Source organism: Salmo trutta, chromosome 16 (genome assembly GCF_901001165.1).
Source record: "Salmo trutta chromosome 16, fSalTru1.1, whole genome shotgun sequence".
Classification (NCBI taxonomy): Eukaryota; Metazoa; Chordata; class Actinopteri; order Salmoniformes; family Salmonidae; genus Salmo; species Salmo trutta.
In genome coordinates, this window is record NC_042972.1 from 42,167,168 (window position 1) to 42,184,652 (window position 17,485).

General features: G+C 46.7%; 1 protein-coding gene and 1 long non-coding RNA gene across 7 annotated transcripts in view; both read right to left on the reverse strand.

Annotated features, from left to right (window-relative positions):
* The window catches only part of LOC115150772 (membrane-associated guanylate kinase, WW and PDZ domain-containing protein 1), a 201,634-nt gene that overhangs the window by 68,749 nt on the left and 115,400 nt on the right, over nucleotides 1–17,485 (reverse strand). For all 6 annotated transcript variants that reach the window (XM_029694434.1, XM_029694435.1, XM_029694436.1 and 3 more), the window contains exon 2: nucleotides 16,565–16,681. In XM_029694434.1, the coding sequence (XP_029550294.1) occupies nucleotides 16,565–16,681 (117 nt within the window). The remainder of the gene's footprint in view (nucleotides 1–16,564; nucleotides 16,682–17,485) is intronic.
* On the reverse strand, nucleotides 1,860–3,046 carry LOC115150773 (uncharacterized). Its single transcript, XR_003867158.1, has 2 exons — nucleotides 2,438–3,046; nucleotides 1,860–2,027 (listed from the first exon to the last, which is right to left on the reverse strand). It is a non-coding gene; the product is annotated as an uncharacterized LOC115150773 (long non-coding RNA).

Consider the following 17,485-nt stretch of genomic DNA (forward strand, 5'->3'; position numbering starts at 1 on the left):
GGTCTCTACAGCAAGAGGTTTGACCAGGTTCAAGTCCGGGCTCTGGCTCGGCCACTGTGTGCTTAGAGTCGTGGTCCTGTTGGCAGGTGAACCTTTGCCCCAGTCTGAGGTCCTGAGCAGCTTCCGTCTGGCCACTCTTCCATAAAGGCCTGATTGGTGGAACGCTGCAGAGATTGTTGTCCTTCTGGAAGGTTCCCTCATCTCCACAAAGGAACTCTGGAGCTCTGTCAGAGTGACCATCAGGTTCTTGGTCACCTCCCTGACCAAGGCCCTTCTCCCCCAATTGCTCAGTGTGGCCAGGCGGCCAGCTCTAGGAAGAGTCTTGGTGGTTCCAAACTTCTTCCATTTAAGAATGATGGAGGCCACTTTTCATAGCAAAGGGTCTGAATACGTATGCAAATTTATGTATTACTTATTTTTTCTAAAAAACTGTTTTTGCTTTGTCAATTTGGGGTATTGTGTGTAGATTGATAAGGAAAATGTTTAATTTAATCAATTTTAGAAGAAGGCTGTGGAAAAAATACTTTCAGAATACTTTGTGAATACTTCATGCCATTGTTTTGCTTTAACCCCAGAGATGCAGTCCATCTGTTTTTTAAGGCACTTAACCTTAATTGCTCCATGGGTCCCCGTTGATAACAGCAGACCCTGGCCGTGACCGCACTCTCCGAAGGTGTCTCATGGAGAGTTGGAATACGCAAAAAACACACCTCAAATTAACAATTGTGTATTAATAAACACTTGTACATGAAATTTGACAAATATAAAGCACCACCAAATGTTATAAAATATGCTTCCAAGGTACTCAACACAGAAGCCAGAGAGGAAAACAATGAATCACTAGCAGGATGAATTCACATCCCCACACACAACCTCTGAGTGTGTTTGTTGGGGATGAATGGGTGAGTGCATGCGTGCCTGGACGTATGTGCGTGCGGAGTGGGTATGACTTCCTGGGACTCATCCCTTCATTCAATCCCTCTTGACAATGCCTTTCTTTCACTTAAACTAATGATGATGTCAGCGTAATGACATTTCAAAAGACATTCAAAGCCTGTTTACCTCCCCCTAAGATCCATCCATCCAACCAATATCTAGGCGCTGCCCCCATCAATCAAACCAGTGTAGGAGGTGATACCACTGTGGGCCATCAATGAGTGTTCTTGCCTTTAAACAGTAGATTTGCCGTGGTAAACAAGGAAATACTTTATTTCTATTGTACGGAATGCTTGTCAAATAGATAAATCTCCCTTAGTCTGTTAAAAAAGGACTAAGTTATTCCTATGACAATACGAATATATCTTGAAAGACTTTGGTTGCAAGCACGACTAAGGCAGAGAGGAAGAGGCGAAGCGAGAGGGATCACTCTCGCCAAAATCAGTCCAGAATAAGCCCAATATGTTTCTATGGGCTTAATATGCAGACCTAAACGTGTTTCCTACCTTCCTTTCCTGCCTTTGGGATAATGACTCCCATTGATAGGGCGGAGACATGAGCATTGTGCCATTATATACACAGATCTCTGACTAAGGCAACACCGACATCTTTTAGGGAGCGGTAATGAGGTAACCAATAACAGTTGCAATTGAGATGAGCTGTGCGGGTGAATTTAGTGCATATTGAAGGTTTAGCGAGACATAAGCTAGCGATAATCTAGTGCCATCAATGGCTGCAATAGGCCGCTTATTATTTGATTATATTCCAATAGGCTACATTCTGTACGCTATCCATTAGAGTACTGAAAACCTGTACTTAAGTAAAAGTACTATTACTTAGATTGTAATTTACTCAAGTAAAAGTAAAATTAACCCTTAAGAGCAAAAAAGTATTCAGTAAGAAAACCAGTTACACATTTAGTATTTTTTTTTTTTTACGCTTTATGGTAAACTGTGACAGCAAACAAATAGGACAACAACTTAGTGCGATTGATTTGACATTTATTAATTATTTAAGCATGCCAGCACCATCTTGCAGATATCCTCCAGCACAGGTAGTCTCCATTGAAGACTGACGTCAAAGTCCGTAGGCTGTAAAGTTTCAATTACGGTCTTAATCGTTGTGTTCAATTTCATTAAAAGGTAAATGGTACTCGAGACATTGTAATAATTGTACAATTATAATACCATTAATAAAAATGCATTTCACAATATAATTTTAAGTACATGTGATGGTGAACGCGTACTAAAAAGATTTACACCAAGTGCGATGTTTAATTTTTCACTCAGAATGAAATATCAAGGAGGATCAGGTAAGTGATCAAACAACAATCAAAATGTAAAATGTCACTATCGATCATGTTACTTAGTATGCAAGTCAGACACATTTCAGCATGGAATTAAACATCAAGCTAGGTATTCAGGTAAGAACCATGTAAGTAATAAATCAAACATTGCCTTAGTCAACTCAATCATCTTTTTGATGCCAAGATAGGATTTACCCTCAATTCTCCTTTCCTTCTGAACCTCTCCTTTCCACTTTGAAGGGTATTTTCTTTTCTTGGCTGGCCACTCTCCTCCCCCTCGGATGTGCCACTACAAGCTGTAAATAAAAAGACACAAAAATGTATTTCTAGTCATGGTCCAAAAAGCTTACTGAGATGATACACTGACTGTACTACAGATGCGCTTATAGGCCTTGTCATAAAAAAGTATGACATTTAGACACACACAGAGTGAGAGAGAGCAATGGAGTGGGAGGATGCTGCGCTGGACGTACCTGTTCATCTAGTTAACGTTAGCTAGCTACATGGTTGACACTGCAGTGAGCTAGCTTAGCCAGCTTATCTAGTGGCAACCTAATGTGATAGCTTGTTAGCCATTGCAAAACACATCTGATTAATCTATTAAACACTTTATGCCAATGACAAGGTGGCTAGTTAGCCAACAAGCAGAGATCATATGGGGAGACAAAATCAGGAGATTAAACTTAATCAGATTCTGGGTTAGCTACCTAGCCATTTGAATTGCACTCTAAACACAATTTCAACAATGCGCTTGAAACACAATTTGAACAACATAATTATATCTGAGGAATACTTCTTTTACTCCAGAAATATATAATATTACAAAGACAGAAGGTAATTAAAGTGCACCTTACCTCTGATTGCGTCTCACTAAGAACCCCTGAGCAAAAATATCCTCAGGGTGAAGCCGTGTGCTTCACTTCAAGAGCCATGGTGGAGATACAGGGTTTGACGGACAACTTTGAGAGCCAATGAACTGAAGAGTTTTGATGAAAAGCTATTTTGAATACATTTCATTGGTCAAGGGGTCGTGAAACGTTCATAGAGACAGACGTAAAGGGGACCTAAAAGCACAAATTCTTGTAAAAGAAAAGGTACCAAATTTGGAGTTACGAGGTTTTCATCAAAAAATAACGATATAAAAATATAAATCTATGTACACTGAATAAAAATATAAACACAACATGCAACCATTTCAAAGATTTTACTGAGTTACAGTTGATATAAGGAAATCAGTCAATTGAAATAAATTCATTAGGCCCTAAATATATGGATTTCACATGACTGGGAATACAGATATGCATCTGTTGGTCACAGATCCCTTTTAAAAAAAGCTAGGGGCGTGGGTCAGAAAACCAGACAGTATTTAGTGTGACCCCTTTTGCCTCATGCAGTGCGACATCTCCTTCGCATACAATTGATCAGGGTGTTGATTGTGGCCTGTGGAATGTTGTTCCACTCCTACTCAATGGCTGTGCAAAGTTGCTGGATATTGGTGGAAACTGGAACACGATGTCGTACACGTCGATACAGAGCATCCCAAATATTCTCAATGCGTGTAATGTCTGGTGAGTATGCAGGCCATGGAAGCTGGGACATTATCAGCTTTCAGGAATTGTGTACAGATCCTTGCAACATGGGGCCGTGCATTGTCGCGCCGAAAAATGGGGTGATGGCGGCAGATGAATGGCACGACAATGGGCCTCTGGATCTCGTCATGTTATCTCTGTACATTCAAATTGCCATCGATAAAATGCAATGGTGTTGTTGTCCGTAGCCTATACCTGCCCATACCATAACCCTACTGCCACCATAGGGCACTCTGTTCACAACGTTGACATAAGCAAACCGCTCACCCACATGTCTGCCATCTACCCGGTACAGTTGAAACCGGGATTCATCCGTGAAGAGCACACTTTTCCAGCGTGCCAGTGGCCATCGAAGGTCAGCATTTGCCCAATGAAGTCGGTTATGACGCCAAACTGAAGTCAGGGCAAGACCCAGGTGAGGACGACGAGCAGGCAGATGAGCTTCCCTGAGATGGTTTCTGACAGTTTGTGCAGAAATTCTTTGGTTGTGCAAACCCACAGTTTCATCAGCTGTCAGGATGGCTGGTCTTAGAATATCCCACAGGTGAAAAAGCCGGATGTGGAGGTCCTGGGCTGGCGTGGTTACACATGGTCTGCGGTTGTAAGGCCGGTTTGATGTACTGCCAAATTGTCTAAAAAGACATTGGTAGAGAAATCTGGCAACAGCTCTGGTGGACATTTCTGCAGTCAGCATGCCAATTGCACGCTCCCTCAAAACTTGAGACATCTGTGGCATTGTGTTGTGTGATAAAACTCCACATTTTAAAGTGGCTTTTTATTGTCCCCAGCACAAGGAGCACCTGTGTAATGATCATGCTGTTTAATCAACTTCTTGATATGCCACACCTGTCAGGTGGATGGACTATCTTGGCAAAGGAGTAATGTTCACTAACAGGGATGCAAACAAATTCAAATTTCAGCTCATGAAACATGGGAACAACCCTTTAAATGTTGTGTTTAAATTTTTCTTCAGTATAACTGAAGTGATTTTGTAAAATATAACAGAGTAAAAAGTAAATTACTTCCATCAGAAAATACTTGAGTAAGAGTACAACTACAGCCCACAGAGAGTAACTAGAAAAGTACTAGTTCCTCCAAAAATTGAAAGGGCAATTGGCTGGATTTGAATTCATGACAACTCTGGCATATACTTTATGTGCTAGGGTCAGCGGATGTAACTGCGACCACACAGGCACTGTGCCAAACAGCCATTAATTCGGCCTATTGACTGCGTTGAACATACAGTGCCTTTGGAATGTATTCAGACCCCTTGACTTTTTCCACATTTTGTTATGTTACAGCCTTAAATCTAAAATCTAAAATCCTCACAATACCCCATAATGATAAAAAAAAAAATCTAAACTTGTTTTCGCTTTATGTATTAAAAATAAAAAACAGAAATACATTATTTATACCCTCACTTCATATTCGGCGCCAAACCCACTGGCTCCAGGTCATCTATAAGTCTTTGCTAGGTAAAGCCCCGCCTTATCTCAGCTCACTGGTCACCCACCTGTAGCACGCGCTCCAGAAGGTATATCTCACTGGTCATCCCCAAAGCCAACTCCTCCGTTGGCTGCCTTTCCTTCCAGTTCTCTGCTGCCAATGACTGGAACGAATTACAAAAATCACTGAAGCTGGAGTCTTATTTCTCCCTCACTAACTTTAAGCATCAGCTGTCAGAGCAGCTTACCGATCATTGTACCTGTACATAGCCCATCTGTAAATAGCCCACCCAACTACCCCATCCCCATATTGTTATTTATTTTTTGCTCCTTTGCATCTCAGTATCTCTACTTGCACATTCATCTTTTGCACATCCATTACTCCAGTGTTAATGCTAAATTGTAATTATTTCGCCACTATGGCCTATTTATTGCCTTACCTCCCTAATCTTACTACATTTGCACACACTGTATATACATTTTCTATTGTGTTTTTGACTGTATGTTTGTTTATCCCATGTGTAGCTCTGTTGTTTGTGTCGCACTGCTTTGCTTTATCTTGGCCAGGTAGCAGTTGTAAATGAGAACTTGTTCTCAACTGGCCTACCTGGTTAAATAAAGGTGAAATAAAAAAGACAAAAATATATATATTTTTTACATAAGTATTCAGCCCCATTGCTATGATACACAAAATTGAGCTCAGGTGCATCCTGTTTCCGTTGATCATCCTTGAGATGTTTCTACAACTTGATTGAAGTCCACCTGTGGTAAATTCAATTGATTGGACATGATTTGGAAAGGCACACACCTGTCTATATAGTGTCCCGCAGTTGACAGTGGATGTCAGAGCAAAAACTAAGCCATGAGGTGGAAGGAATTGTCCGTAGAACCCAGAGACAGTATTGTGTCGAGGCACAGATCTAGGGAAGGGTAGAAAAAAAATGTCAGCAGCATTGAAGGTCCCCAAGAACACAGTGGCCTCCATTTAAGTTTGGAACCACCAAGACTCTTCCTCACCAAGACTCTTCCAAACTGAGCAATCGGGGGAAAAGGGCCTTGGTCAAGGAGGAGACCAATAACCCTATTTTAAATTCTTAATGAATTTGCAAAATTTTCGAAAAACCTGTTTTCACTTTGCCATTATGGGTTATTTTGTGTAGATTGATGAGTAAAATATATTTAGAATTAGGCTGAAAAATAAAAAAATGTGGAAAAGGTCAAGGGGTCTAAATACTTTCCAAATGTATATTTTGATTTGGCTATCTAGTCTGTTTGTTTATCATTACATAGGCTACCTGCTGCTGCAATGTCTCTCATTCTCCGCACACACGCGTTACCAATGATCATTTTACTCCGTTGTCTTCTGCACAGATTGGGAGAACAGATACAGTGCTTAACACATCGAATCCAGAGGACACTTTGATCCAATTCTGACCTGAATAATTGTTGTCCCCCACGATGAAATCGGGAAGGGGACTGTGGATATGTCTCCGTCTGTACGTTAGTCACAAGCGCTATTTCACAAAGCAAGGGGCCGATTTTGACAAAACTTGGGTGAATGATGCGTCATTCCATAAAGATCTGGCATTTACAAAACTACACTGATTGGCCCAAGGTGGGAGCTAAAGTAATGAACTGAAATCTGTTAGTCACACACAATATCTCACTTGGCCCAAGTGGGGTGCAGCATCATTCGTGAGAGATGACATGTTTACTGTTGCCTTGTTTGATTATGGGATTGTTGTGTGATATTTTTACTTCTATTCAGACAACTTCAATATATATTCTGCTTGTCCGACAATTATTTATGTTTTTACTCGTTGCAGACAAGCGGACTAGCATTAATGTCAAGCCCTATACAGAGAGGACTGTGAAAAGCAGGTCCTACATACAAACCCAGCAGGGTAAAATTAGGCAGGGAAAACTTGCTACAAGCAGCCCCCCATCTGTGCCTGTGTGCTAGCTACATAGCTGAGCATGCTTGTGTGTGCTTAGTTCCAACCTCCCTCTTCCCTTCTGCCCATCCCCCTCTCCAACCCCACCCCCAACACAACCTCGACCCCACCCCCACCACATCATTTTAGCCTATATACAAGCCATCCACCATGGTCCAGAACAGTGATACATCACACACCTCCCCACACACACACACACACTCGCTTTCTCACTGCACCTCTCCAGCCACCCGTCATCTAGGAGAAAGAAACAGTGGAAAAATAACAGCAGACAAAGCACAGCCCACTTGCCTTGATGCAAAGCGTGGGGGAGTGAGAGAGAGTAGAGTGGTAGCTACCAGACTGTAGCAGGGATCCTGCTGATCTCTCTATGCTGCGCAGGCAGGCTGAGGCACAAACCCAGAGAGGAGAGCTCTGCTGCTGCTGAGCTGATCACAGCGACGAGTGGAAAACAACAGGGGAGAAGAGGGAACAGCAGCCACAGCTACAGCAGTGGGAGTCAGGAATGAGAGTAGGTATGGGATCGGGAATGAGCGCTAGGCGACCGCAGGGAAGCCGACAGACACCGGAAGATTGGAGAGGAAAAAGAGGAAGTAGAGAGAGACAGAAAACAAAGAAATAGTGATATAGTGGGCTGTGGTAGTTGGAGGTGGAGACGGGCTGTGGTGTGGTAGGTGGAGACGGGCTGTGGTAGTTGGAGGTGGAGACGAGCTGTGGTGTGGTAGGTGGAGAAGGGCTGTGGTGTGGTAGGTAGGGACGGGCTGTGGTGTGGTAGGTGGAGACGGGCTGTGGTGTGGTAGGTGGAGACGGGCTGTGGTGTGGTAGGTGGAGACGGGCTGTGGTGTGGGAGGTGGAGACGGGCTGTGGTGTGGGAGGTGGAGACGGGCTGTGGTGTGGGAGGTGGAGACGGGCTGTGGTGTGGGAGGTGGAGACGGGCTGTGGTGTGGTAGGTGGAGACGGGCTGTGGTGTGGGAGGTGAAGAGGGGCTGTGGTGTGGTAGGTGGAGACGGGCTGTGGTGTGGGAGGTGGAGAGGGGCTGTGGTGTGGTAGGTGAAGACGGGCTGTGGTGTGGTAGGTGGAGACGGGCTGTGGTGTGGTAGGTGGAGACGGGCTGTGGTGTGGGAGGTGGAGACGGGCTGTGGTGTGGTAGGTGGAGACGGGCTGTGGTGTGGGAGGTGGAGACGGGCTGTGGTGTGGTAGGTGGAGAGGGGCTGTGGTGTGGTAGGTGGAGACGGGCTGTGGTGTGGGAGGTGGAGAAGGGCTGTGGTGTGGTAGGTGGAGACGGGCTGTGGTGTGGTAGGTAGAGACGGGCTGTGGTGTGGGAGGTGGAGAAGGGCTGTGGTGTGGTAGGTGGAGACGGGCTGTGGTGTGGGAGGTGGAGAGGGGCTGTGGTGTGGTAGGTGGAGACGGGCTGTGGTGTGGGAGGTGGAGAAGGGCTGTGGTGTGGGAGGTGGAGAAGGGCTGTGGTGTGGTAGGTGGAGACGGGCTGTGGTGTGGTAGGTGGAGACGGGCTGTGGTGTGGGAGGTGGAGAAGGGCAGTGGTGTGGGAGGTGGAGAAGGGCTGTGGTGTGGTAGGTGGAGACGGGCTGTGGTGTGGGAGGTGGAGAAGGGCTGTGGTGTGGGAGGTGGAGAAGGGCTGTGGTGTGGTAGGTGGAGACGGGCTATGGTGTGGTAGGTGGAGAAGGGCTGTGGTGTGGTAGGTGGAGACGGGCTGTGGTGTGGGAGGTGGAGACGGGCTGTGGTGTGGTAGGTGGAGACGGGCTGTGGTGTGGGAGGTGGAGAAGGGCTGTGGTGTGGTAGGTGGAGACGGGCTGTGGTGTGGGAGGTGGAGACGGGCTGTGGTGTGGTAGGTGGAGACGGGCTGTGGTGTGGGAGGTGGAGACGGGCTGTGGTGTGGTAGGTGGAGACGGGCTGTGGTGTGGTAGGTGGAAACGGGCTGTGGTGTGGGAGGTGGAGACGGGCTGTGGTGTGGTAGGTGGAGACGGGCTGTGGTGTGGTAGGTGGAGACGGCTGTGGTGTGGTAGGTGGAGACGGGCTGTGGTGTGGGAGGTGGAGACGGGCTGTGGTGTGGGAGGTGGAGAAGGGCTGTGGTGTGGTAGGTGGAGACGGGCTGTGGTGTGGGAGGTGGAGAAGGGCTGTGGTGTGGTAGGTGGAGACGGGCTGTGGTGTGGGAGGAGGAGACGGGCTGTGGTGTGGTAGGTGGAGACGGGCTGTGGTGTGGGAGGTGGAGACGGGCTGTGGTGTGGGAGGTGGAGAAGGGCTGTGGTGTGGTAGGTGGAGACGGGCTGTGGTGTGGGAGGTGGAGACGAGCTGTGGTGTGGTAGGTGGAGACGGGCTGTGGTGTGGGAGGTGGAGACGGGCTGTGGTGTGGTAGGTGGAGACGGGCTGTGGTGTGGGAGGTGGAGAAGGGCTGTGGTGTGGTAGGTGGAGACGGGCTGTGGTGTGGGAGGTGGAGACGGGCTGTGGTGTGGTAGGTGGAGACGGGCTGTGGTGTGGGAGGTGGAGACGGGCTGTGGTGTGGTAGGTGGAGACGGGCTGTGGTGTGGGAGGTGGAGACGGGCTGTGGTGTGGTAGGTGGAGACGGGCTGTGGTGTGGTAGGTGGAGACGGGCTGTGGTGTGGGAGGTGGAGACGGGCTGGGGTGTGGTAGGTGGAGACGGGCTGTGGTGTGGTAGGTGGAGACGGCTGTGGTGTGGTAGGTGGAGACGGCTGTGGTGTGGTAGGTGGAGACGGGCTGTGGTGTGGGAGGTGGAGACGGGCTGTGGTGTGGGAGGTGGAGAAGGGCTGTGGTGTGGTAGGTGGAGACGGGCTGTGGTGTGGGAGGTGGAGAAGGGCTGTGGTGTGGTAGGTGGAGACGGGCTGTGGTGTGGGAGGTGGAGACGGGCTGTGGTGTGGTAGGTGGAGACGGGCTGTGGTGTGGGAGGTGGAGACGGGCTGTGGTGTGGGAGGTGGAGAAGGGCTGTGGTGTGGTAGGTGGAGACGGGCTGTGGTGTGGGAGGTGGAGACGGGCTGTGGTGTGGTAGGTGGAGACGGGCTGTGGTGTGGGAGGTGGAGACGGGCTGTGGTGTGGTAGGTGGAGACGGGCTGTGGTGTGGGAGGTGGAGAAGGGCTGTGGTGTGGTAGGTGGAGACGGGCTGTGGTGTGGGAGGTGGAGACGGGCTGTGGTGTGGTAGGTGGAGACGGGCTGTGGTGTGGGAGGTGGAGACGGGCTGTGGTGTGGTAGGTGGAGACGGGCTGTGGTGTGGGAGGTGGAGACGGGCTGTGGTGTGGTAGGTGGAGACGGGCTGTGGTGTGGTAGGTGGAGAAGGGCTGTGGTGTGGTAGGTGGAGACGGGCTGTGGTGTGGGAGGTGGAGACGGGCTGTGGTGTGGGAGGTGGAGACGGGCTGTGGTGTGGGAGGTGGAGACGGGCTGTGGTGTGGTAGGTGGAGACGGGCTGTGGTGTGGGAGGTGGAGACGGGCTGTGGTGTGGGAGGTGGAGACGGGCTGTGGTGTGGGAGGTGGAGACGGGCTGTGGTGTGGTAGGTGGAGACGGGCTGTGGTGTGGTAGGTGGAGACGGGCTGTGGTGTGGTAGGTGGAGACGGGCTGTGGTGTGGTAGGTGGAGACGGGCTGTGGTGTGGTAGGTGGAGACGGGCTGCGGTGTGGGAGGTGGAGAAGGGCTGTGGTGTGGTAGGTGGAGACGGGCTGTGGTGTGGTAGGTGGAGACGGGCTGTGGTGTGGGAGGTGGAGACGGGCTGTGGTGTGGTAGGTGGAGACGGGCTATGGTGTGGTAGGTGGAGACGGGCTGTGGTGTGGTAGGTGGAGACGGGCTGTGGTGTGGTAGGTGGAGACGGGCTGTGGTGTGGTAGGTGAGAAGTCAACCATGTAATAGGAGGAAAGACAGAAGAGGAGCTAAAGTTATCACGCTGGTCTTCTATGCTGTAGCAGCTGATATTTCCCATCCAGGACAACAATAGGTGTGTGGATCTGTAGAAGGCCAGGCAGGGACACCTGCTGAACTGAACCCTGGCTCTGCTAAGCGAAGGAGAGGGGATACAAAGGACATGGCATCATTTAATTAAAGGCATGTTGTCCAGGACTAAAGTGTTTCTCCCATCTAAATCCTATCAGGTCAATCAACACTAATACACTAAACCAATAGCACTGTCCTATAAGCCAATAAGACTTCCATCCTACTGTATGTCAACTTGTGGCAGTATTACACAGTAGAGGTCTTCATGGGTCCACCCGAACCAGAATACCCAAAACTCGAACCGAGTCCAAAATGCAAACTTGTCCCTAGGTTTTGGGTCAGTTCATGTTTGATTGTTATAGGGTCTCGATTCTTTGTAACTACAGCTGATAGACCCAAGTGGACGCAATCATGGCTCTGCATAATCCAGAGCATATTTATTTCACGCTAATAAGGTTCCTTTATTAACTTGTAGAAAGCTTAGCCAACATACAAAGAGATATTCGTTAACCAGATGAGCAACTTGGCTGATAAACATGATTTTTTTTGTCACTCGGGTATGATTGTTCTCGGGTCCACAGTTTTTTTTTTTAAGGATCGATCCAGTCAGGTCCGGGTCAAACTTTGGTCGTGTCTACACTTGCTACTTACATGCGGCTTATGCTATCAGAATACAAAGATGGCATTGAAAAGACAGGTTGTGTTCAGATCTGGCTGACCACTTCAGAAGGTGGTCAGGGATGCATTGTCTGCGGATTTCTCCTCAGTCTGGAAGCAATCAGGCTGCCGAAAGCGCATACAGTGGGCAACGTCATCAGCACTCCTCGCACAAGTCTCCAGAAAACTTGTGTTTTGAGGCACCTTTTCATTATAACGTTGGAGGAAGTACAGTACGTTCCTAGCGTGTGAGGAGTGTGTTTGCTGGCCTCATAACTGCTAGCCAGCTAGCTAATATTTAGAACAAACATTTTTTGTTTGGCTAGAGTTATGCTAACCCACAAATCTCTTTAGTGTTGCTTGATAACTATTATTATTATTATTATTATTATTATTATTATTATTATTATTATTATATTTAGCCTATTCCACGTTTGTAGAATGCATACTGGCATTTTAATATAGCGCGGAAATCTGGAATCTGGACACACTGTGGACACATTTAAATGTAGGTGTAGATGCTTAACTCGTTCAGAATTCCATGATCAGAACTCTATGATCAGAACACTGAAGCTGCATGAACTATCAAGTCTAGACACTGCCTTTTTGGACCCGAGAAAACTTATTCTACACAGACTAGGGTTCATTGACAAAACACTTGAGACATCCCCAGACAAATTTCTCCTCTGTCAGGGTCACATGCCCTCATTGTCACCCGTCCCCTGTCAGTCACCCCACCCCCCTGCTCTGGTCACTGGCCACCTGGTGGGGCCACACTCTGGTCAGCCTTTCAAAGCTTCAGCATGTTAACCAAAGAAGCAGCTGCACACACAGACGCTGTCTGATTACATGAATGATGATAGAGTGGAGTCAAGCATTGTCTTGGAGGTGTGTGTGTGAGAGAGGGAGGGGGGAAGAGTTTGAGCTGCATGGTTTGAGCACCATAGAGGAGACGAGAGGCTTGAGGAGGGTGTCCCCAGTCAGGAGTAGAGCAGAGCGAGTAGGGTTAGGCCATCTGTCACCTCCAGCTGCTTTCTGTCCATTAATCACAGCCTCCTCATGCACATACGAGTTGACCCATGGACACAACTATACCACCACACACTGACCTCCAGTCTCCAGGGCCTGGAGATGACCAGTGGAGAAACCAAACCACTGCTGAAAACATAACCAGTCTCCAGGCCTGGAGATGACCAGTGGAGAAACCAAACCACTGCTGAAAACATAACCAGTCTCCAGGCCTGGAGATGACCAGTGGAGAAACCAAACCACTGCTGAAAACATAACCAGTCTCCAGGCCTGGAGATGACCAGTGGAGAAACCAAACCACTGCTGAAAACATAACCAGTCTCCAGGCCTGGAGATGACCAGTGGAGAAACCAAACCACTGCTGAAAACATAACCAGTCTCCAGGCCTGGAGATGACCAGTGGAGAAACCAAACCACTGCTGAAAACATAACCAGTCTTGGTGCCCTTTTCACATCCTCTTCTCGCATCTATAATGTGTCTTTTTGGAATAAACAAATCAAATTAATAAATGTAAATCTATTATCCAGGAATGTAAATTTCACCAACAGCCGGTGGGAAACAATCCAAATAATGTTCCTAGTCCTAGCTAGGTATTCTTCTTATTACAACATATCACAAAGTAGAAATGGTACACCTTCATGGTGGTATGTTTCCTTGGTTAACCATAATACGGTTTATCAGGGTGTCAATAAGAGTCACAGTCAGAGAGAAGAGCTAGGCCTTTGGTAATTAAAATGGCCATTAAGACCAGACTAGCACAATCCAGGCCTGTCTGGCTGACATATGGCACACTGGGTAATTCCAATAAAGTCCTGAGGAAAAAGCCCCTGGAATACAGATAGGAATTTGCGTGAGAGGGTCATGAATAAACTAATTGAATACCCAATGATGAGAATCCTTAGGAAAAAGTCCTGTTAGGACAGTGTTCCCTCTAGGATTTATTTCAGATGCGGTGGCAAAGTTAGCGTGGCGTAGGTGTTTTTTCTTGGCCGCAGAGACATTTTGCTGTTTTAAAGCACATTTCCTGCAATTCTACACATTTTGCCATGGGCGGAGAGAACCTTTTACAGTTTAAAAGCTAGATTCCTGAAATTTTATATATTTTGCTGAGAAAAATAATTGCAGTTTTAAAGCTAATTTCTTGCAATTTTACCTATTTTGCAATGCGGCCCAAGAGAAAATTGGCACTGTAGGAGTAGACTTTGATGGTGTATCTGGGGGCATTAGAAAACATGTTTGGATAACAAGGCATTGAAAGAGAGGCATGTAATTAACATTGTTGACATGCCCTACTAATCAAGGCCCTGATACTGTAGTAAACCCATTGAATTGTGGGTTGGGTGAAGGGGACTAAAGTAACCTAGCCCAACAAATAACCTATGCTTCTGTAGTAGAGTTAAAATGGTTATTCCTGCAAACTTCAAATTATTAGAATAGTACACAACGCAGAACAGAACAATCAGGTTGAGGGTCAGTGGCCAAAGCCCGCGAACAGGAATATTCCATGTTCAGACAGAAGGGGGGAGTCAGATCGCTATGATCGCCAGGAACTTTACTTTTGGTTTCTAATTTTAATTGTTGCGCTAATGGTGATGCCTGTTGATGTTAGGTAGGCAGCTACAGTAGCTGAATGATGTTAACATCTTCGGGTTTTGTTTCATTAAATGTATTTTATTTTATCTGGGTGCTTACGTCACCTACTAACACCCTGGTACTACCCGTAGCGCCCGTTCTCCTCAGTCTGAGAAAACACTGAGAGAGAAAGGTATGGGTTGCAGATTAATCCTTTGTAGAAGTCCGTAACGTGAAATAAATAAAACGTCCCAAGGTTAATGCTGTAGATATTGTTGTAAGGGGATGTGAGACTATCGAAACACGCAACTTTCAGAGTTTTATTGTTGTTATTAATATAGTTACAGAGTGCTAAAAGTGTTGCTAGCTAGCATGCCTTTCTTTCTGTGATGCAGACGGCTAGCTGAGCTGCCAACTAGTGATGGTGTTGCATTATGGGGGAAGTAGTTATTGCCCTCTAAGGCGATTTTACGTTGTAACTTGTTTGTGTTGCAGTGGTTTTGTACATGAGTTGTATTTTGCTACTATCAACACTGAAAGTACCTAGCAATGTATTGGGGATGTGAGACAGGATATGTGTTTTACCTTTCTTCATGCTCCTGTGTAGAACAACTTGTCAGGTGGTGCATTGGAGACTGATGTGTTCCTGTCCTGTCTTTTCACAATACTATTGCAGGTATGGTTCTATTGTCTAAGAATTAAGATTATACATTCTTTGTATTAAGGACTGGTTATTATTTTATACTATACATTATGGCTTTATGTATGAGTGTGATTGTGAGAGTCTGAGAAAACACAGAGAGAAAGAACAGCTTGTCAGGTGGTGCATTGGAGACTGATGTGTTCCTGTCCTGTCTTTTCACAATACTATTGCAGATCAACATAAGAGCCTAAAAGACAGCCGTGGTGTCGCTCTTCATTTCTAGGTTCTCCTGTGGTGCATAAGAAACCCGCTACACTTCATATAACAAATAAACCACGAGTACCCTGCCATGCATTAATGACAGATGCAAAATGGCTGTTGCTAACTACACATCTTTAACCTGATCACACATTATATGTCCCTATGCTCTGTGTAGGACTCCTAGTCTCACTATGTACTACGAGTTGATTGAGTTCCTTCTCTCGCTCTCCGTCTGTTTGAGTGTCATGGCCGGCTCATGATCACTAGAGAATTCCATCTCCAATATGTGGAAGATGATAATCCCAGCTGCTGTACAGGGATTGGTCCACACAACTGGATTTAGGTATTTTTCTTAAAACTGCGCTTGTAAGTAAGCATTTCACGGTAAGGTCTACACCTGTTGTATTCGGCATTTCACGGTAAGGTCTACACCTGTTGTATTCGGCGCATGTGACAAATAAAATTTGATATGATCTATCGCAATGTTGCACTATCGGTCCCCCCACGTCACTGTGAAAGGCCCCAGCATGCCAGAGTGGTGTTAGGACAACTCCACATTATTGACACTGAGAAATATGATACATTAGAAGCCTAAAAAAGTACCTCTGCATTTCCTTTACACGATCTATACAGGACAACTGCCTCACAGAAAACAGGCCTGAATCCTTGGACATCATGACATTCTGTACATTGTGAGAGAAAACAAGAGTGAAGATGTGCGCGAGGTTCTGATCAAGACGTAGTGCGTTTAATCACTCTGCCTATTGATCGCGCGGAGGGAGAGCCTCCTGGCCTATCGACCATGGGGTGCGCTGGAGCTTCTTGCTCTAATCACATAGTATTGAGAAAACTGAACATCTGGCTGATTTAATGAGTGACGAGGGTTGAGAGCATGAGCTCCATATTAATCTGGTTCCAATCGTCAGTGGGAGGAGACCACCATCTTCTGCGGTCTGTGTGTGGTCCAGTGCTTACGACTCACCTAGTAACCTAAGTATTTTTTATTTTTGAGGGGAAAGAAGCTCACTTAAAACCTGACAACCATTCAGATGACTAAGAGACATACAGCAACATGAGAATGACTAGCCAAAACCACCAATGTCCAGTGTGAAGCTTCACCAAACAGCACAGAGTCCGTGCAAAGCTACCAATCAATTACATCAAGATGAGGAGGAAGAAGAGAACGATGAGGAGGAGTATAAAAGGGTGTGCTACTCACAAGGCACGGCGTGGCGGTAGAGGTTGTCTCGGATGGTCTGCTGCAGCTCGTGGTCCGGAGAGGACTTCTGGAATCGCTGGCTCAGATAGTGCTTCAGGTCCTTATTCAGCTTGTTTCCTGTAGACAGCCAGACAAACAGGAAGACGTGTGTTAACTACATCATAACACATCACAGGAACATAGATGCCATGTAACAACAACAAATCCAAACAACACGGCTGTCATGTATTTCGAGTGAACACAACTCTCAGTCCATTTCATCACGTCCATAGAAACCAGTCGGACGTGAATAAGCATGATATAACTGAGTAGACTAGACTGATCTCTCTCGCTCTATCCATGTTTCTTTCTCTCGGTCTTTGTATCATCTGTTTGACACTGCATTGCACACCTTCCATAGTCACTCGGAGGGGTACCTGGCTAGCTCCCTCTCTCCCAGGCTGTAGCCAGTCAGTCCTGTAGTCCCAGTGTTGCCTGGTGGCTTAGACCCCTCCCACAGCTAGGCCATCTGTCTCTCAGACACACAGTGGAAAGGCTAACTGTTAGCCGCTAACACAATGCTAGTCAGAGAGAGAGGAGCCAAACGGTTTCCTCTTGACACGTCACTGCGACACAGTCCTTGGGAGAGCCTAATGTACATCAATCCCAGGCAGCACGTTCTCACATGTTAATTTACACACAACATACTAACATATGCTGTGATATGATGAGCACCTTTTGCAATGGACTCAGGTTTTTTACAGTGCATTTTTGTATAGGGTGGTGCAATAATGATTCAGTAAGCTCAATGACAAATCCCATCAGAACAAGCAGGAGGACAGAGGGAAACTGACCTCCAATAAGATCCATGATTTTCATTGTATGTGTGAGATTCTGTATGATGTAAATTCCTCTGTGTGATTGACAGATACAGGGCCTTCA